Here is a 20356-nt window from a genome sequence, read left to right on the forward strand (position 1 = left end):
CCACTTTCATTAAAAGTAATATATTTTATAAAAAACACAGTCTATTTCATTAAAAGTAATATAATTCATTAAATACAATATAAACCATAAAAAATACTGTCGAAAATATAAAAACATAATCGATTTATTAAAAAATATTATCGATTTGAAACCAATAAGCACTGTATTGTGTTTACTAAATTTATTTTTTGAATAATTATATGTTTCATTTACTCAAACACAACAATTATTTTTAAATTTCATGAACAATGGCGTGTGAATTAATGAATAATATTGCTTTTAATTTGAAACAATTAACATTTGAATAAAAAATAAATTTAAAATACGTTTCTAATTTTTTTAATAAAAATTATGTTTTATTGTATGTTTTGTTTGAAATGCATTTTAGTTTTTAGGTGCACACGTTGACTTTTTCTTGTCAATCAAAATAAAGTAGCAAATACATATTTATTGTAATAACTTTTATTTTTTTTATATGAAATATAAAATATAAATAAATCGAAGTTTTTTATTTTTTGTAAAAAAAATAATTTTCTTCTTGTTTCTAACAGTAAGTATTTTACCTATTAAACGGGTTAAAATATTCAGTTGAAAAACAGTTGAAAAACCGCGAACCTCTAGTATACTTTCATTACATCTTTTAATTATTGAACATAGTGACTAAATAAACGAATTAAAACTGTTACACGAGTGAATTAATCGGCACCCAAACTTAATATAAAGCTTTGGTAATCCCATGTGTTATCCGGTTTCGGATCTACAACAAGCCATTCCTTCCATTTCTCCGAGCAATCGACCGTCACGCATCTTTCCCCCATACTCTTAAGTATTTGTAATAGACTTTCTGCCACCTCATTCTTGTCTTCAGTAATATGGAAGTTTTCTGCTATTTCCGTAATAGTTGTTACTCCAAAGACTTTCTTAAGAACTTTCTTCTCGACTGTTTTGTCGACACAAATCGTGACATAATCGCCAAAGACAAATATACAAAGTTTCCCCGTCACTTCGCTCTGACTCAAAGACACTATTTTCACTCCGCCGAAGCTATCGAGAGTGTATAACACCGGAATCGGAAATTGTGAATTCCCGCGCATTTCCCGCAGATGCGCCGCGGTGATGTAATTCTTCTCCATTTTCAATATAGGCGACTTTAAGAGGCAAAACAGATTATAACGCACTTGGTCTCTGTCTTTGCAGTACTTCGGGACGTTTCGCGCAATTTGCTCTAAGTACTTTTTAGCTTCGAGGATCCCTTTTTTCTTCGCAATTTCCACACAAACATTACTGCACGCGATCGTCAACGCAGTGCAATTGATCTCGGGAGCGTTACCATATGGCAACCAAGTCGTTTGAATACGCAACACTCTCTCTTTGTTCTCATTAGTATACAGAAAGACAGTTTGTATATAAAACTTGGTGCACGAGAAGTCGCTCAAAATTTCGTACTCTACAACAAGACACGAACTCGGCTCGACACATGGAACTGCTAGTAAGTCGTTATTCCTCATATTGAAATTTCCATATCGAGTGACCGTCGTCATGTTCTCTGTCGTCCTCACTCGGAACACCGCCTCGCGACATACACTCTGTACTATATCTCTCGTCATCGTGTGACGTAAGACCCCAAAATTCGAGATGACGTGTGTCCTCCCACCAGTCCGTCGAACAAAGTCGCATAACGTAGCAGTATCGTACGAGGTATGAAGACTCAAAAACAAGTCGATTGTGATCATGTTATTGTTCATTAACACAGATAAGTCAGTGTAATACTCTGAATGTGTCGAATCAAGAGTCTCAGAGTCTAATTGTAAAGACCCTTGTCCTGTTGGTTGACTCCCATGGATACATATGACTTTCCCTCCACGACTTCCCTACACTGTTACATCATTGCTTCCCTTTAAAAGATCATTCAAACAACTTACCAAGAACAAACTAGAAGGCAATTGACCGTCTTCATCGCAAGCCCAAAAACACTTTGATTCACACTTGCAGGAAAGCTGATGGTATCAAACAAGTCAAGCACTTTAGTAAGATCACACGCTTTAGTGAGATATGTCTCTACATTACATATAATGTCATCGGGTTCTTCAACAAAAACATCAACACTATACTTCCCACGTACTACTTTAATCAGAGAAACATTGCTGCCATACACCAATATACCAACTTTGGTCTTCTCACTCAACTCTCTGTGTTATAAAATGGTCTTTTCATATTGATTGATATGTAAACAAATCAATTATTAGAATAGTTAAATTATAATAAAGTAATTATTAAACTATAGTAAAAAAGCAAACTAATAACAGCGTCTTTGATGATGGTCTTTGTTGACTCCCAGAGTATCGAATCAACTGCAAAAACAACACAGACATCTTGCATCGGTCTTCTCGTGAAATTTGTATCAGTGACTATTTCAAAAGACTCTACTGATAGTTCGGGGTACTTTTGTGTTCCCTCGCTCAAGTCATAATATATCGATTTCTCTGTGTTAATAGTGTCACATAAACAACACTGCCACTTGTTAGGTGCAATAAGTGTGTTGTATTTATTCATATACCCCCGACATTTCGAGCACCTTGCCAATTTCTCTGTCGGAATTTTTTGGACCGGAGCGTATTGTGGGGTGTAGACTATGTAAAAAGGGATGCCGCTCTGTTTGCGGATCGACTCTGTTTTCGGGATCCTGTCCAGACTGCATTGTATGAACGACATGAGAAATACTAGATTTTTGAGTTCTTTGTTTCTTGTTCTTTCAAAACAGTTTTCCGTCGCATTGAATTTATTTGTATTTATTTGAATTTATTGAAAGTTTACTTCTTAAATTAGTGACTTTTTATTGTAAAATTTGGGGGATTTCTGTATTAAAAATGTACTACAATTCTCTCCAAGAAGACGTCTAAAAATAGATAAACACGTGTCCAATTGATTAGTATTTTTCTTGTGAAAGCACTTTCGAGTCCCAACGTTGTTCTCTCACAATAGCAGGAATAGAGGAAGGCGGGACTCTTCCAAACTCGGTGATGACTACAGTGATCATCTCCTGAGGGACTTCGTCGTACATTGTCGCATTCTTACACATTCTGCACATTTCTTTTTCGTTCTTGAGTATCCCATCCGTCATCTTATATGTCTCACAACACACTATAACTGGTATGTGCATCTTCTGTGCAGCATAAATAACTGATGCAGAGCCCGCTCTCGTGTATACAGACCCTCTTCCGTCCATAGCTGAAGCTGAAGAAAGTACTCGAGTAACCGTCCCCAATACTATTTGAAGTCCACCTGGTAGAATGTAAGTAGTATCTATTCCAATGTCTGTAAGAGCTCGCGCGAAGTAAGCTCCTTCTTTCAGCGGTGATGTCTCGACTACAATGACTTTAAAATCCGTTCCTTTTGCGTATTGGTTTTTAAAAATGTTTAATAAGAGTGTTGAATAGTTAAGTGTAAGGATGACGGCGTGTTGGTTGATATATTTGTACGTGTCCACCACTATCTCTCAGTCTTTTTTCCTTCAAAACATTTTAATTCCTCAAAACACTCAAACCAAACCTTTTGAAATGATCTCCTTTTGACTCCCAATGATGCTCATCGAGATCGTCTGCGCCGTTTGCAACGCCTCGCCAATCTCGAGGTTTTTCATGAAGATGAAATTCTTCACGTTATTCATCCCGACAGTGACACTTCGTGCGTTTTCAAGGAGTTTCATCGCATCTTCGACCATTGGGACACATTGAATGCTTTGTGTGAATGGTGTCGATTGGAGCATTTGGATGATGCAGTCGATGAATCGAAGTGCTCTGACTGTACTTCCAATGCACTTATATTCACTGCACTCCAACGCAAATTGTAAGAAAGAAAAGTGAACGGCATTACTGTTAAGAGGGATGACCGGCATTCTCTTCACGTCGCCAACCATTAACCTAATTGGGTCAAAGCACACAGAGCCTTGACTACTTTGAGGCTTAACTTCCTTTTCGCTCTTCTTTTTCTGCGGGGTTTTGTTCTGTTTCTCGTCGTGTTTTTCCTTCTCTCCCTGTTGTTGTTCTTTCTTTTCCTTTTTCGATGGGGGCTGTGGAATTGGTGGAATTCCCGCTGCGACGCGTGCAGCTTTTTTGTCGTGTTTTTGTTGTTTTTTGAGTGCTTTGAGTTCTTTATTAGTTAGTTGGTGTTCCCCCTCGACTTTTTCTTCTTTTTGGACTTCTTTGTTTTCGTCGTCTTTTTTCATGATGGGCGTACTTTTCTGGGACTTTTGCGTCTTTTGTCCCTTTTGTTGTTGCTTTTGTTGAGTCGGTTGTTTCTTTGAAGGATCTTTTTGGCCAAGTTGCGCGTCTTCAGTGATATTTTTGTGTTGTGCCTCACTCATCAAAAAATTCGATTGATTTTATTTCATTTCCACACAAAAAATGGAGAAAAAGGAAACCCTCACAAGTCCTTTATTCAAATTCAACTAAAAAAGTTCTTCGATTCCTCTTGAAAATCAAATGAGAATTAAAAAGTGTTAATTAATTAATTTATTCACCAACGAACCGACTCTCCACAAGATGATGACTAAGAGGAGATTAAAGAAGTTGATATATGCGTTCCTTTGGCTCCTGAAAAGTCTATATGTCAATCGTTATATCACAACTAAATTACTCTCTTGAACGTAACAAAAAGCAAACTCCGTGTAATTTGCAATTCTAGTGTTAATTTGGGTGTCGACGGGCATCTCATCTTTAATCGCCTCATATCTTTTCATTCTGTAAAAAGACTCGGCATACAACAGAGTGACCAAGACTAACACGGTGATTGAGATGATTTTAGTCTTAACAACTGCCTTCGTTAATTTAAGGATCTGTTTCTTCACAACTTTTGGAATTGGGATGATGAGCAAAGTCAATGTTGTAATGAGTACAAGACTAATTCCGTAAGTCAATGTATACATGATAGAGATCATTCTTCTTCTTTTTCTAGTTCTTAATTACTTTATCTTTAAATCATTTGAATGTGATAAGCTTTAATATTTTTTGTTTTTTAAAATGTTATTTCATTTTTTTTGGTGAAAATAATCAAAGATCATTTTTACACTAAACCATATTATATAGTTAAATAAAATTTTATATATAGTATATTTAATTGATTTGTTTTATAATTGATAATATAAGTATAATTATTATAAATTATAATTAAATAATTACATTATTTAATTATAATTTATAATAATTATAATTAATTTATAAAACATTTCGTGTTCAAAAACAAATCAAATTAAAAGTTATAATAAAACAATTAGAATTTTAACTATTCAATAAGAGATTTAAAAATAAAAGTAACGAATGAAGGAGATATGAAAAACTCTAATACACAACACTATTAATAGAAAAAGACGAGGAACTGATTAATCTTCTTGATGCTTTCTCCGACAGTCAAAACGACTGAACTGCTGACCCAACCAGCCAACACGAATGTGACTGCGTTTTTGCAATCGACAGTAGAGTACGATGTTGTAAGACTTGTAGTCAATAACATCTCTACACGGATAGTAGAGGCAAGTGCACAACTTCCCACAGACGACCATTGTAAGTGGTTTGTTCTTTTAGACTCTTTGAATGGTATAATTGATATATAGGGTGATGGAAGTTATTGGCAAAGGGTTATCCTTCCCATACAGCGAAATAGAAACGATTTCAACGTGCTTAGGAATCTACGAGAATTGGTTTAGTGAAGAGATGGACACCCCACAACCAATTAAAGCTAACACCAAACACTACACTGAGATATTCTTAGGCCAAATGAGTATGTTATACACTCGAAGAGTTGACCCGTGTTCCCCACAAACCCTTATTAAATACGCCGAGTTGTGTTTAAGAGGGTTAGTCGCATTGCGCAAAGTGAGTGAAAGAGTGAGCGACCCCGAGACTCTTCGTCGCCTTGTAGTTGTTTTAATGGGGTCTATAGATGATGTCTGTGGACCTGATGACAACTTGTGTACCCAACTTCCGATGTCGAAAGTGGTTGATGTTGGCATAGTCATCTTATATCAACAGTTCACCCGTCTTGGGACGACTGAGGCGAACATCTGGAACTTCTTCATGAGGAGACACTCCATTTGGGTCCGAATCAATGAAGTTGCGACGAATTGGGCACGTTATGTGATGCTCATTCAAACGGCGTTGTTCAAGTGGTTATATTCCGAAGTTGGTGGAGACACTGTCGAAGTGTTTGTGACATTCAATAAGACCACTGTGCAAACCACTTTTAAGAAGACGTATGCGTTCCGATTTTGGTTACGTGTGTTGCATTTAGTAGGAAACTTGACATTGATTCAAGACAATAAGGTCTTTTGTGTCGTCCAACAAGGCATTAACGAGTTAATTCTTGACATCATTAATTTCCAGAGTAAACAACCGTTGCCGAATGGAAATGATATATTGAATATCTTCATCGACGCTTTGTATCAACCAATACACTTCTTGGACCATAACAAATACAGTGAAGGGATCATCGTCATAGTCAAATCGACGACTCAAATCGTTCGCAAGTTACTCGAAACAACTATATTTGAAACTAAACACAACGTCAAGTTACTCAAAATCTTCCAATGTGCCTTATTGAGTGCTAACATGAATGTGGTCGAAGCAGCTGTTCAACTCACTGCCGGATTTTTCAATGAAAAGACACCGACATTTGCGTTGTTATATCCAGCACTGAACGTTGCTATTAATCAATGTGTGAGTAAGTCACAACCGAACTTCAAAGAGTGTGCTATTAAACTTATAGAAGAGGTCCAACTGTCGATTGGCAGAGAGCGGTTGAAGTACGAGATCCCACACCTTGGTGGGAACAATGACGTAATAACCTTTGCCGATGTGAAACAGAAGTTAGTTGACGATGCTTTGCAAGCGTTTGAGAATGAAAGTAAGTCGGACATCTTGAAGTTACTGATTGGAGTCTTCTCACGATTTGTAATGGACGCTGTTGAGACGGGGAATGTCACAGAAATGATCGCGAAGGTCATCAAATGCTTTACTCAAACGAATAGTCAATTGACTCTTTTACTGACTACAGAGTGTAACGACCTCATTAACTTCCTCGAAACCCTTATTGAGTATTCCTCATTCTGTGAAAACCCACCGAATGCGTTATACCCCCTCTTCAATTTCTTACTCACGTTTATTGATAATAAGAAACAAGACGCGCCATGTTATAACTATGGGGCACTTGTCAATACCTTTGTAAAGATCTATACCTGCTGCTTTGAAATTATCGAACCGACCGTCTTCACGAAATGTAATCAAACTTTGGCAGTCTTGGCGAGAAATATCACGCTGGAAAGACTCCCACAAATAGAAACGTTCTTCGACGCAAGACTCGCAAACTGTTTTGATGACTACGTCTTGCCTATTATGACTCTGCAAACAGCAATCGACGAAGTGCAAATCAGAAAGTCGTTTGTGTTGAATGGAAATGACTCCTTTGAAGACTACATCCACATTTACTCACAAAATTGCCAAATTCTGACATTCATTGAAATTCCTTGGGCAAACAACAAACACACAAATGGCGTGATCTGCATTTCTCGAACACAATATGGCAAGAAATGCTTCTTCTTTAGATATGTCCCAGACGCAGATAATGAAGATTGGGGACTTTTCTTGTCAGAGACAGCACCAGTACTCTCCGAGCAAACACCTTTGGCCATTACGTTTGTTACTCTTCTTATTACTTTTGATGGTATTATAATTAATAATTATTATAATTAATGATACTAATAAATTATATTATTTACTAATTAATACAATAACATTACAGGGAAACAGACTGGAAATTAGAAACTCCAGTGAATGTAGCAGACTTAGTGACAAGTGCGGAAGAAGACGTCAAAACGATAGAGAACAGTGATGCACGACTGAAAGCGCCACTTGTCATCACACAAGAATTCTTAAGGAAGAATCGAACACTAAGTAAGAGTGGGATGACTCGTCTGTTATTACGTATGTTGGACATCACACACATCACAAACCCATTTAAAACTACACAACCAACAAACGCTATATATAGTGTATTGCATGAGTTAGATAACATGTCTACAAAGAATAAAGTGTTGGTCGACATCACATGTGAAACGGGTGCTACTAAAGAATTTGTTTCGTTTGTCAATCGACTGGGAGATGTCATTATAACGGACGTATCCAAAATCATGAAATACGAAGATGACACCGTCGAAATGGTCTTCTCGACACCTTTGATTACAAAGCCTCGTGAAGCTTTAGTCCCTCTTGTCCACGTTGTCTGGAATGGTACTGAGAAACCTAATGATGAAACGACGATTTCTATTCTTCCTACAACTTCCGATTTGTATGTCTTGGACAGCATTACAACGGATGTGCCATCACAAAAATTGGTCCATCTGTCGGTGTTGCCTTTGGTGATCCACGCGATGATCATGAGATTGGTGAGAAAGACCATCTTACCGTTGAACCCGATTATTGCTCGGAAAGACAAAATTGTCGCATTCCACGAGAAGACGTGCGACGTACAAGCGTTTGTCGACGTCCTCTTTACTCGAAGCTGGATGAATAAAATGCAGAACCAAAACTTTGAACCAAAAACACTGTTCAATGTCAGTGTCCCCGAAATCGACTTACCAGATCCCATTAAAGTCACTGTTATCGAGCCCGTCGAACAAAAAGTCGAGACGCCAAAGAAACGCAATTCGTTGGAAGAGAAGTCGATAGCAAAGAAACACAAGAGTCTGTGGAACAGAAAGAGCTCTGCAAATTTGAAAGAAGAAAAACAAAAGGAGAAAGAGGAGAAACAACGAGAGAAGGAGAAAGAAAAGGAAGAGAAACAAAGCGCTAAAGAAGTTAAAGAAGCTAAAGGAAAAGATGAAGGAAGTTCTTTAATACAACAACGCTCTCACACCCCAGCTATGACAGAGAGATCTCCTTCACCATCTCCAAGAGGCGAAAGAAAGAAGACCACATTCACTGGACTTTTCAAGAAGAAAGATCCAAAGAAGTGATTTTTTCGTATTATTTTGTAATAGAATTTGTAATAGAATGAATATAGTATATTATAGTATATTATAGTACTTTGAGTATAGTATATATATATAATAACAAAACTATTCAAAAATAGTTATAGCAGTCAGTCGAGGTATGTCCGAACTCTTTACACATACTACAAAACAGCTTCTTCTCTGGCTGTTGTTGTTGATGAAAATTCCGCGTCGACTTTTTGGAGGCGACGTATCGAAGTTTTTGATTAGTTCGAGATAAGGACGACTTTGGATCATACCACACATTCTGATGATTTTGCTCTTTAATTTCGTCGAGAATGTCATTGATGAATCGAGGAGCATTCTTACACTTCAAGGCAGTGTGCCCAATACTCCCACATCTCGAACACCGCCCAACTAGCAATTTGCGCGTTTGAAGTTTTGCCTTCCGCACCATCTCCCTGTAAGCCTTGTCTTCTTTGGCAAGTGGACTCTTCTCTTCTTTATGGGGTTTCTTTTCTTCTTTGATTTTTTTGTTGTCTGCGTCAATTAAATGAGTGAATTGGTCTTTGATTGTCGTTTGAATATCAGTCCTGATACTCAGAGCCTCGACTTTCTCTTCACTGTCTTTGAAACTGTTGTCTTGCACACTTTGAATCTTTTCGATAGACATCTCGTGTTGTCCGTCTGTTATATTCTGAATGTTTACATCAATAAAAGAGTCAGTTTGATATTGTGGTTGGATAAGTTTTGGCTTTTCGTTCTCTTCTTCTTTTTCGAGAGAAATAGAATCCACTGAAATGGTGTTCTTCTCAAGTTCCATCTATTCATCTATTTTTGATTGTTTTTTCTTTGTTGTGTATTTAATATTTATTAATATATTTATTAATATATTTATTAATATATTTATTAATATATTTATTAATATATTTATTAGTATATTTATTAGTATATTCATTAGTATATTGTTATTAATATTAAAAAACTAGTAATAATCAGTAATAATAACTTTAATTAATCAAAGCTATTTTTTACTTTAGAAAAGTGGACGAAATGACAAAACTAAAGGTAATAGTAGTTTAATAGTAAACACCAATATCACATGGACATAGTCACATCACTGAACCACTCGTGCTGAAGACACTCTTTTGCAGTTGCTCGCTTAAATTCGTCATAAATGAGCATTTTCTCCAATAAGTCCGCCAACACATCAGCGTCGCTTTCATTGATTTTGTATTTATCAATCAGTACATCCTTAGTCTTCCACATTTTAAGAGAAGCGTTAGGGATGTGTTTGAGCTCCAAATTAGATTTGAAGTATTTTGGAGCGTTTGGTGCATACTTCAAGTACCGGTTTTGGAAGAACCCGAGGAGCTCCATGAACTGAGCCAGATGGTCTTCTTCGATAGAGAAGGATTCACTTCCTTTTGGCTTGAACAAATAGTCTCCCGTTACTAATTCGAAGATCATACATCCATGTGACCACACATCGACTGGACACCCCCAGTGGAGTCCCAGAATGACTTCAGGAGCTCTATATTCGAGTGTTTGGATATCATCTGTGAATCTTTTAGTGACCCAATTTGCGTTTCCAAAGTCTGCGAGTTTTGTTGTGAAATGTTCTGGCAACGGGTCCTCCGAATTTTTCGGGACGGTGAATGAGAGTAATACATTTTCAGGTTTCAAGTCGGTGTGAATGATTCCACACCGGGTATGAATGAAGTCCAATGCTTGAAGAACTTGCTTAGAGATATATTTAGCACTTGGAAGAGGTATCCCATGGTACTTATAATATTTAATTAAGTCCAATAAGTTCGATCCACCGACGTCCATGACTAAACAGATATGTGTCCCATTCGGGCCGTTAATACTAAAGTTATCTAAAATGTGTAACAAGGGTTGTCTTAACTCTTTGTCGCTATCCGTAATCTTTTGCATCAACTTAATCTCATCAATCGCCATCTCCGTATACGTCTTCGCGCTTTTAACTACCTTCAGCGCTCCTACTTTCCCACTCTCTTTCCTTTGGACTAACCATACCGTCGAAAAGTGACCAAACCCTAATTTGGACTGAACTACATACCCGTTGTATTCATCACCTACTTTAACCGGGTGATACCCCCCAAAGCGATAAAATTTCGGTTTCTCAACATACTCCCCTTCGGAGTTTTCATACCCGTCAGACGATTCATCTTCTTCTGTCACAGTCGGTTTTTTCTGTTTCAAACGTGCAAATTTGTTCTTGACACTCTTCATGGGTGTATTGAAAAATAAATAAAAGGTCTTTTTTCCTTTTTTCCTGACCTCTTTCTTTCTAAATTTCTTAGAAAAAAGTCAGAAATTAACTGATTCAATTCGTATTATAATTATTAGTATTATTTATTAGTATTTATTATAATTATTCATTGTGGTTATTTATAATTATATTTTATTATACAGATTTAATAAAAATACTCTTCTATCAATAATTTCAATTATTATAATTAATAACTTTACCAAAAAACACTGTTTTTTGTAGGGGCAGAATTTTCCCACCCTCACCCCGTCTAAATATAGAATTAATTTACTATATTTTATAATTTTTAATTATAATTATAGTAAATGGGCGTTTTGGATAATATTAGGTCTGGTTCCCGAATTCAGGAAATGCCGAAAAATCACCTTGATTTAGTGGAAACCGAGTAAGACGGAGCATTGAAAAGAAGGCTCTGAGGCCGCACTCAAACAGTCTGTTTGTGCACCGTTTCACCCACTTTCCAAGTCCTCCCTTGGCGCGGATCCCCCCTGACCCCCCCACAAGCGGGGGGAACCACATCCGCGTCCACACAGTACGGACAAGGAAAGTGGGCGACATGGGGACGCACAAACAGTGGCTGAAAAGTGGATTTCCCTTCAAAAAACACTCGCGGCAAATATTTTATTTTGGTAAACGGGGTGAGGGTGGGAAAGGTCTGCCCCATAAACTTGTAATATAAAGTTTATCTATCATCATTCAAAAAATATCTTTTATTTTTTGTTAACATCATCCTATAAATAAAATTTTATAGTTAAATATAATAAAAAATTACTATAAATCCTCGCAGATATCTCAAAAAACAAATCAGTCACTTATTATCAGATCTCTCTCTTGACCTGCTTCTTTCTCTCTTCTTGACACCTTCCAGTATTTTAGCGACTCTGTCTGGTTTATATTCTTCGATTCCAATCAACTTTCCAGTGAACTTAACTCCGTCACATTTGACTGCAGCGAGTCTCCACAACGGACAAAATTTTGGGTCTTTTTTTTTGAAGAGACCGGAGATGTCCATTTTTTCAATGACTGGTTTACTCTCGACGACTTCTTTTATCTTACTTTTTTCTTCGTTTGCATTCTTAGTGGGGTGTTCCAGATGCGCCTTCTCCATTGCCTTCTGTGCTATCTTTCTATTTGTTTCTTCAAAGAACTTTAAGATGTCCTGTCGCACCTTCTTATCCTCCATAATATCTTTCGATATATCAATGGCTTTCCCACAGTTGATACACCTCTCTTCACTTCGTATTTTAACTAAACAGTCCTCACAGAAACTCTTCCCACAACACTTTAAAACAGAAGCACCACGTAAGAGCCCAGAGCACTTCGGACATCTCAACCGCTTCGGTACGGAATTCGCACTCTCCTCTTCACCAACTTCGACTTGAACAACAGGCCGAAACTGTTGGCCTGTAATTTTGAGCGCTACATGTTTCCCATCTTTTGTGATCATCGCGTTGGTGTCGTCGTCGTTGACTTCTTCGTACATCTCGCGGGGAAGGCCGGCAGTCTCTTTACGGTCATACACGGGGTTGTTGTTCTCGGGACAGTCTCGAATGAAATGACCCGGTTTACCACATCTTCGACAGATATACCCTGGGGGCAAATGTTGTGGTTTCTGTTTACGCGAATTGGTGGAGAACAGTGGTGTCGCGGTGATCGTCTTGTTATCTACACAAATATCTTTTAAGTCGACGGCCTCGCGAGTGACCTTAGAAGTTTCTTGTGTGCGTGTAAATACAGTGAAGCGAGAGTCCTGAGGGATAATTTCAGCAAGATTCGTTATCTCAAGTGAGCCTTGATAGACCAAGATTTGTGAAGGTTGGTATGTTTCGGGGGGTTGCCGATGTAAAAAAACATCGACAACTTTTTGCTTCACATCCAACAAAGTGATTGAAGGCTTGGCAATTTCACACCGCAAATAATCTCCAAAGGAACGATGGTTGAAGTAAAACACACTCATTTCTACTATTGCAGTTTGTTAAATTTATAGTTTAATAATTAATAAAAATTAGATTGATTAAAGTATAGTATATTATATAAGTGTCGTTTTTCATTCACTTATTTCATTTTTTAAAAAAGAATAGTAAATTTTATTATTATACTTAATTACATGATTAATATTATTAAATAATAAATTCATACCTAGAATTAATAATTCAAATTCATCATTTGTAAATTGGTTTAAATTATAAGAAATAAAAAGAAAATTAATGGTACAGTTTTTCACAAAACAATCTGAGAATAATACTTTATTAGATTCTATAAAAGATAACAAGTATTATACTAATTATAATGATTAATAAAAATTAACCCTTTATAAGTAGTTATTATTAATTATAATAATTAATGATAATAATCGATTATAATAATTATAATAATAATGTCTTTAATTGCGAATATAATTTGAATACAAAACATCAAAAAACCCTCAATACCGAGTTACTTTAGAAAAGATCACCGAAACCTCCGAAGTCCTCTTCTGGTTCGTCTTTTTTCTCTTCTTTTTTCTCTTCCTTGTTTTCTTCTTTTTTCTCTTCAGCAGCAGCACCGGCGGCAGCTGGGGCAGCAGCGACTGGAGCAGCAGCAGTGTTCATGATGAGGTCTTCAACGTTTGCCTTTGAGAGGGCCTTAGCCATAACGACTGGCCAGAAACCTTCGACCTTAATACCAGAGTGGTGGAGGATGGTGGTAATAGTTTCAGCAGTGATGTCCTTTCCAATTTGGTGAAGGATCAAAGCAGCAAGTGAGACTGAAAGTTGCTGGTTTGCCTCAGAAATCTCTTTCATGTGTTCGTGTCCGTGTGCGTGCTCTGCCATTTGCCTCGAAGGTTTGGCTTTCAGTTCTTTTAGGTCAACTTTTCCCTATAATTTTTTAATTCTAACTCTTTTACTATTCTTTTTTATTATTTAAATTTCACACAAATAATTTGATTTTTGGTAATATTATATTATTATTATATTATTATTATATTATATTTTTTTTAATTGAATTTACTATTATATATATTAATTATTAATTTTAAATTAATAATTAATAATTCAAATGGTAACTATTTTTTAACTTTGAAGTTTGAATTATTTTTTTTTATTAAAATCAATTTACTATTATGAAAAAATTTTAAAAATCTTCAATATATTACTTGTAATGTGTTAATAAATATTCCTAAGATTTGATTATTTTACTTCATAAGGTTTGAGACTGAGAAGAAAAGAGATCGTTTTTAGAAAGAGACGAGATAAGAGTATTAACCATTTTTCTGTAGTTTAAATTCTTTTGTAATGGCTGAATAATTTTCATAAATTCGTCGATTTTTTCTTGAGAAGAGCAAGCGAAGTCGACAATCTTTTGTACTCTAAAAAGTTTGTTTAATATTTGTAAGCAAATCTCAATACACTTTTCATTACCAAATTCAAGCCAAATCATTACTAAAGGGAAGATATGGTAATTCATTATTATCAGTGCACTTTCTTCGTCAATTATCAATTCACAAAATGTACTCAAAATGGCATATATACATTCCATTGAAACATTCGAGTCAAAAGCAAATGGGATGAAGCAATAGAACGTATTTGATGGTAACAAATAGACCCCATATTTCGTCTTCGCGATAGTCGAGAGCATATTAATAGCTTGTTCTACAAACTTATCAAACACAACAGAAGGCAAAGTCCGTTCACCCAGTCTTTCCACCACTTTCTCTACAAATTTGTTTTTGAGTAACACTAACGCGATCTCTTCATTCTTCGCTATCTCCATTTCTAATGCATCAAAATTAAAAGTGTCACTTAAACACTGTAGAGAGCTTCGCGTTGGTTCGTCGATGGTATCCGGCGGGTACTCCACTTCGTTGTGCTTGTGGCAACACGCCATCTTTTCCTTTTGTCCGATTTATAGTTTTAAATGATATTTTTATTATAATTATATAGTACACAAAACCACTAAAATTCTAAAAAAAGTTCTATTAATGAACTATTTGACCTTTCTAGTACTATAATACATCTTCTCCCCTCTTTTAGACGTCATCAATCCTCTTCAAATGTAGTCTTTTGCTTTAAAGAAGACGTACTTGATGTCGTCCGTCATTTTCAATCCACCGACATCCTCTGAGAACTTCCAAGACTTGTCGGCGACTTTTCGCGCTGAAAATAAGGTTTGGTCTCGCTGTGCGACCGTCGCGATGCACTCGTATTCGCTTCCGTTGATAAACACGTTTTCCTCGAGTTGGAGAGGGACGTCCAAATGAGTCAATTCGACACACAAGATTTTGGGTGCGAAGAGGTACTCATTAATTACCATCAAGTCTTTGTTGCACGCTTTACACTGCATCCGCGAGGAGAAATGCGCTTCCAGAAATGAGACGACGGCCTTTTGGACGGTATTTGTATCGACGTCTGTGTTCTTCATTATGGTGATGAACAGCGGCGACGTCGTCTTAGTCCACTCGATGTTACATTGAAGACATTGGAACGTCGATACTAATATCCCATTAAGAGGACATCCTTCTTCTTCATCAGTCACTTCTGCACTGTTAACTTCTTTCTGGAGAGCTTCCATGAATTCATGGACGGTACATGTCGCGTGGATGTCCATACCGCCAAGACATTCTTGTAATTCAGAGAGTAAGGGTGTGCTGTTCTGTCGCGACAAAACCCAATTCTTGAACCGCTTCACGTTGCGAAGGATGTCGATGAGAAGAGAGAGCTCGCGAGAGGTTACAGTGGACATGATCTAGAAAATTTATAGTTTGTGGTTATTAAAAAAGAGATACATTGTTAATAGTAAATATAATTTATTATTACTATAATTTTTCTTGTTTTTATTAGTAATTATTTAGTAAAGGAGTAGATTGGCAAATAATTGGATTGTGTATATTTTTTTGGTTACTGTTCGATTTCAAAAAAATGAGTTACTATTATAATATGGTTTATTTATTTATGAATATACAAAAAAAAGTGAGAACAATCTTGCTGGAAAGAGAGTAAATAAGGGGATAAAAAAAGTAAGAACAAAAACGATGAAGGTGTGTTACAAATAGCGATAAATACGTTTAAGTATTATAAACCGTTCATATAACCACATCTGCAAGTTTTTAGACGTTAAACTTGTTGAACAGAATAACGAAAATTGTACCATTGACACAGTTTTGATTTGTTTGACCCAAATTCACAGAAACAATCAAATAAGTCGTTAGTCGTCTCTCTCTGGAGGGAATGGAGTGTAATTTTTCTTCCTCTCGATGATCTTTCTTTTGATCTCCTTTTTTTTCTTGATACGCAACTTCTCTTCTTCCGTTTTTTCGGGCCTATATTTCTTGACGTACTTTGGGATGTAACGGTCCCAGCTCTCTGACTTCATTTTGTCGTTCTTTGCAAGTTCTTTGCGAATCATCAACGACTTGATGTTATAGACTGGGTGGATATTATTCATACAGTCCTCGACAATCTTTCTGACCAACTTTAACCCTTCTGGCTTCCCTATAACCGCCACTGTCTTTCCTTGTACGATAAATTGGCATTCCGTCAATATCTCGATGGCCTTTTGTGTCGCGCCGTTTGGTCCAACAAGTCGTTGCCTTCTTTTCACAAGGCGTTTTCTGTCGACGACCATATTACCAATTTTGATGATATCACACCAGTAGTCATCCAAAAGAATTTTTGACGCCAGTTCAAGGTCAGCGCCTCTCCCAATCAACTTGAGCATATCACGGCCCTTAATGATGATGAAGGGGTCAAACGTTTTTCTTGTGGTTTTAATAACAAAAGACCCCTGCAAGTAATCGACGTCAATTTTGAGTTTGAACTCCTCCAACTTCGCGACTAAAGCAGGTAATATCGATTTGATGTAAGCTTCACGAAATTTGGGAAACGCAACAGAGAATTGACTCTCCTCGACAAGCCCGTGTGGGTTATCTTCGGGCTTAAAACTCGTCAGTGTCCAGATGTTGGTTCGTGGCATGCAAAAACTTGTTTGAAAGAAAATCTTTAAAAACCCTAAAATAAAAATTTCATGTCAAAATAAAAATTCTAAATTTGGTCGAGTTTTTATGTTGTAAATTTACTCATTTGTATAGTTAAAATATTGGTATAATATAGTTTTATTATAGTAACAATTTCAAACTGCAAAATAGTTTTTAATTTAATTAATTTAAAAAAATAATTCGTGCAAATTAAAAATATAGTTTTATTATAGAAACAATTAATAGTATTTTTTATAATAATTAAATAGAATAATGAGTTAGAATTATATTAAAACCATTAATTATACAATAATTACTTTTGACAGTTAATGACGTCAAACTAAAAACTATTAAATAAAGTAAAAATAACTAGAAAGACTTAATAATCAGAAAACACAAAACTACTTAAAAAAGAAGACACAGAGATGAAAACACTAGATAGCTATTCAATGATGATAGTCTCAAAATACTTTTTGCGAATAACTGATTTTGTACGTGTTGAATGTGTTTGCAAAAAGTTCAAGGATAACATGGCGAAGTTCCATTACAACCCAATACCCCTTACTAATGATACAGTCAAATTATTTCCTCACCTCGAGACACAACACTTCTACTCTGAAAATGATTTGTCTTTCAATTCGATAATTAAAAAGGTTTATTGGCACAGTGTTATTTATTCAGAACATTTTTCAGACTCTAATGCAATATACAAAAGAGTTTATTTGACATCATCAACTCCTCTTAAAAATTTAGTAATTCCTCATTCTGTTTATGACATCAAAGAACTTAATTTTCTTAATAACGAATTGATTACTTCCATTATAATCCCACCCACTGTATATCGTATAGGTTCGAATACCTTTGCAAAGCTTTCTTATCTACAACAAGTGGTTCTGCCATTGACAATTACAAGTATCCCATTTCTCTGCTTCGAAGGATGCACATGTCTTTCAAATATAGAAATTCCAATGTCCGTCCATGAGATAGGATACAACTGTTTTTGTGGGTGCAGTAGTCTTAAAAATATCACAGTGAAAGCCTCGAATAACAACATTTATTATTTCAAAGAAAAAATGTTATACGAAAGTGGGTGTTACCTTGTTTCGTTCAACCTCCCCACTCCGTCGACTCGTGTGAATACCAAAAGATCTTCACACTACTTTATAGAGAACTTTTCTATTCCAACAAGTGTCGTTTCTATTGGCAAATCGTGCTTTTGTTGTTGTAAACAGTTAAAGGAGATGGTTATACCAGACAGTGTTATTACGATTGGAGCTAACTGCTTTGATGGTTGCACATCTCTCTCTAAAATAGAGCTCTCCAGGCGGATATCTGAAATTAAACAGTTTTGCTTTGCAAATTGCAAGTCATTACTTGTAATGACCATTCCAAGTAGTGTCACACGATTTGAGGAACATTCCTTTTGTAATTGTTTTCAGTTATTTGGCCGTTATGGAATACCAAATTGTGCGTTTTATGATATTTATTCGACGTGATCAATTCGCTGTTTTTCATACAGTTTTAGTTGTCCAAATAATTAATTCTTTCGATTAGTTGTGTGTTAAAAGATAAACACTTTATATAGCCGACGCATTCAAAGAACAAAAGAAACGATAAAATTGAAAAAATTCATTTGAGCAAATGAGTAACGAAGCGAACTGAAAAAGTATGAAGAAGAACTCTGAACTTTAAAATCTTGATGGCGACAAATCTGTTTGATAAGGTTTTTGACCGGCTTGGCGCGTTAACTAGCCGCGTAGTCAAGCTCACGGAGATCGTTCAAAACCTTCAGCGTGTTGTTGGCGAACTGAAGAGCCAAAGCCAGACTTCACCGGACCAACGAGCTCAGCGGTTGTTGACCGCCAGTTCGGAGCAGTGTAAAAAGATCCAAAAATACTTAACAACAACACAAGATGATATGACTCAATTTACAAATGCACTTGCCACACAATACAACGAAAAAATAATGAACGACGTCGAAGACACTTCGAGTGTTCTTATCATGACAAAAAGGGACTTTTCTACCACAAAAACTAAGACGGATGTTTTGTTTGAGACTTCAAAAAGGATCCAAGAGATGCTTCGAATGAACGATTTGGCGTTGGTGTCTTCAAAAGGGTCTGTGCCAAAACGGATGAATGTGACAACAGCAATTTATGAGGACAAAATATATCAGCTGAGTACTGTGTGGTTCGCAACTATCTCATCGAACTCAATCAGTGGAAGAAAGTGTGTGTCCCTCTACACGGGAGACAAATCGGTAGCAGTCCACGTGTACTACGCAGAAGAACGATTTTTCTATTGTTTCTTTCAAGGAAATGAATACAAATACGATATCAAGGAAGACGCAATATCAAAGTTAAACGTCGAGTTGCACTTGGAGTGGAAAAGACTTGCGTGTGAAGTCGTTAATATCCCAACAGGCAGTTTCTTTAGTAAAACACGTAACGGAAAATCAGCGGTATTTTACGTGAGAGAGTCGATGATAGTTGTGCGACTCGATTCGGGTGATGTCATCGTTCTCGATTCGGAAAGTAGTGCTATTTATATTAATACAAAACGGCTTATTCTTTATCACCATTTTCATCAGAATCATTGAAGAACATCATAATACTATCAATTAACTCAAAATTAATAATTGTAAATTATTATTGTATAAAAATATTATTATTATTACTATAATTATAGTATTTTATTTACAAAAACCATTTTTCATAATATAATAAAATATAATTTAATATAATTTAATTCTAAATATATAGTAGATCGGTCATTTATTAGAGATAATAATTAATTAATAAAATAATACAATTATTAATAAATAACTAGTTGTTTTATTGGTTAATTTATTTATAAGTTTATTAAGAATAACAATTAAACAACAATTCCATTCAAAAAATAGCAAAACGGACTTTTTCTGCTTTAATAAGTAATCAAAAGAAAAGGAAAAAGAATTATACATTCAACTAGAATGTATAATTCCAGGTTTTGCAAACACTTGACTCTATTTTTGAGTAATTTCCCGGTATTAACTCAAGAAAAAAGACTAAGAGAACACTGCTGTCCCAAAAGCTCAACAAGGTAAAGAGGAGCCAAAACACTGTTTTTAGTGCTTTGAAATGAACAT

At 35.9% G+C, this 20356-nt stretch overlaps 13 protein-coding genes across 13 annotated transcripts; 3 read left to right on the forward strand and 10 right to left on the reverse strand.

Annotated features, from left to right (window-relative positions):
* Window positions 1-695: 695 nt before the first annotated feature.
* On the reverse strand, window positions 696-2712 carry EIN_485460 (hypothetical protein; the record flags this gene model as incomplete). Its single annotated transcript, XM_004255877.1, has 3 exons — window positions 696-1871; window positions 1934-2187; window positions 2298-2712. The coding sequence occupies 3 exons, from the start codon at window positions 2710-2712 to the stop codon at window positions 696-698; spliced, it is 1845 nt and encodes a 614-aa protein (XP_004255925.1).
* Window positions 2713-2926: 214 nt separating this feature from the next.
* Window positions 2927-4363, reverse strand: EIN_485470 (translation initiation factor 2B, delta subunit, putative; the record flags this gene model as incomplete). Its single annotated transcript, XM_004255878.1, has 2 exons — window positions 2927-3489; window positions 3550-4363. 2 exons carry the CDS (start codon window positions 4361-4363, stop codon window positions 2927-2929), a joined length of 1377 nt encoding a protein of 458 aa, XP_004255926.1.
* A 135-nt stretch (window positions 4364-4498) lies between these two features.
* On the reverse strand, window positions 4499-4936 carry EIN_485480 (hypothetical protein; the record flags this gene model as incomplete). The annotated part of the gene is made up of 2 exons (XM_004255879.1): window positions 4499-4601; window positions 4662-4936. The coding sequence occupies 2 exons, from the start codon at window positions 4934-4936 to the stop codon at window positions 4499-4501; spliced, it is 378 nt and encodes a 125-aa protein (XP_004255927.1).
* A 453-nt stretch (window positions 4937-5389) lies between these two features.
* Window positions 5390-9004, forward strand: EIN_485490 (hypothetical protein; the record flags this gene model as incomplete). Its single annotated transcript, XM_004255880.1, has 3 exons — window positions 5390-5565; window positions 5609-7684; window positions 7792-9004. 3 exons carry the CDS (start codon window positions 5390-5392, stop codon window positions 9002-9004), a joined length of 3465 nt encoding a protein of 1154 aa, XP_004255928.1.
* A 106-nt stretch (window positions 9005-9110) lies between these two features.
* Window positions 9111-9803, reverse strand: EIN_485500 (hypothetical protein; the record flags this gene model as incomplete). Its single annotated transcript, XM_004255881.1, has 1 exon — window positions 9111-9803. The coding sequence occupies one exon, from the start codon at window positions 9801-9803 to the stop codon at window positions 9111-9113; it is 693 nt and encodes a 230-aa protein (XP_004255929.1).
* A 275-nt stretch (window positions 9804-10078) lies between these two features.
* Window positions 10079-11236, reverse strand: EIN_485510 (dual specificity protein kinase lkH1, putative; the record flags this gene model as incomplete). Its single annotated transcript, XM_004255882.1, has 1 exon — window positions 10079-11236. One exon carries the CDS (start codon window positions 11234-11236, stop codon window positions 10079-10081), a length of 1158 nt encoding a protein of 385 aa, XP_004255930.1.
* Window positions 11237-12084: 848 nt separating this feature from the next.
* Window positions 12085-13233, reverse strand: EIN_485520 (hypothetical protein; the record flags this gene model as incomplete). Its single annotated transcript, XM_004255883.1, has 1 exon — window positions 12085-13233. One exon carries the CDS (start codon window positions 13231-13233, stop codon window positions 12085-12087), a length of 1149 nt encoding a protein of 382 aa, XP_004255931.1.
* A 484-nt stretch (window positions 13234-13717) lies between these two features.
* On the reverse strand, window positions 13718-14089 carry EIN_485530 (60S acidic ribosomal protein P1, putative; the record flags this gene model as incomplete). Its single annotated transcript, XM_004255884.1, has 1 exon — window positions 13718-14089. The coding sequence occupies one exon, from the start codon at window positions 14087-14089 to the stop codon at window positions 13718-13720; it is 372 nt and encodes a 123-aa protein (XP_004255932.1).
* A 367-nt stretch (window positions 14090-14456) lies between these two features.
* On the reverse strand, window positions 14457-15143 carry EIN_485540 (hypothetical protein; the record flags this gene model as incomplete). The annotated part of the gene is made up of 1 exon (XM_004255885.1): window positions 14457-15143. The coding sequence occupies one exon, from the start codon at window positions 15141-15143 to the stop codon at window positions 14457-14459; it is 687 nt and encodes a 228-aa protein (XP_004255933.1).
* Window positions 15144-15305: 162 nt separating this feature from the next.
* Window positions 15306-15998, reverse strand: EIN_485550 (hypothetical protein; the record flags this gene model as incomplete). The annotated part of the gene is made up of 1 exon (XM_004255886.1): window positions 15306-15998. The coding sequence occupies one exon, from the start codon at window positions 15996-15998 to the stop codon at window positions 15306-15308; it is 693 nt and encodes a 230-aa protein (XP_004255934.1).
* Window positions 15999-16460: 462 nt separating this feature from the next.
* Window positions 16461-17228, reverse strand: EIN_485560 (hypothetical protein; the record flags this gene model as incomplete). The annotated part of the gene is made up of 1 exon (XM_004255887.1): window positions 16461-17228. The coding sequence occupies one exon, from the start codon at window positions 17226-17228 to the stop codon at window positions 16461-16463; it is 768 nt and encodes a 255-aa protein (XP_004255935.1).
* A 426-nt stretch (window positions 17229-17654) lies between these two features.
* EIN_485570 (hypothetical protein) lies at window positions 17655-18725 on the forward strand (the record flags this gene model as incomplete). The annotated part of the gene is made up of 1 exon (XM_004255888.1): window positions 17655-18725. One exon carries the CDS (start codon window positions 17655-17657, stop codon window positions 18723-18725), a length of 1071 nt encoding a protein of 356 aa, XP_004255936.1.
* A 203-nt stretch (window positions 18726-18928) lies between these two features.
* EIN_485580 (hypothetical protein) lies at window positions 18929-19828 on the forward strand (the record flags this gene model as incomplete). The annotated part of the gene is made up of 1 exon (XM_004255889.1): window positions 18929-19828. The coding sequence occupies one exon, from the start codon at window positions 18929-18931 to the stop codon at window positions 19826-19828; it is 900 nt and encodes a 299-aa protein (XP_004255937.1).
* Between the last annotated feature and the right edge of the window lie 528 nt (window positions 19829-20356).

The sequence above is a fragment of the Entamoeba invadens genome (genome assembly GCF_000330505.1).
Source record: "Entamoeba invadens IP1 unplaced genomic scaffold scaff_1105074726715, whole genome shotgun sequence".
In the NCBI taxonomy this organism is placed as follows: Eukaryota; Evosea; order Mastigamoebida; family Endamoebidae; genus Entamoeba; species Entamoeba invadens.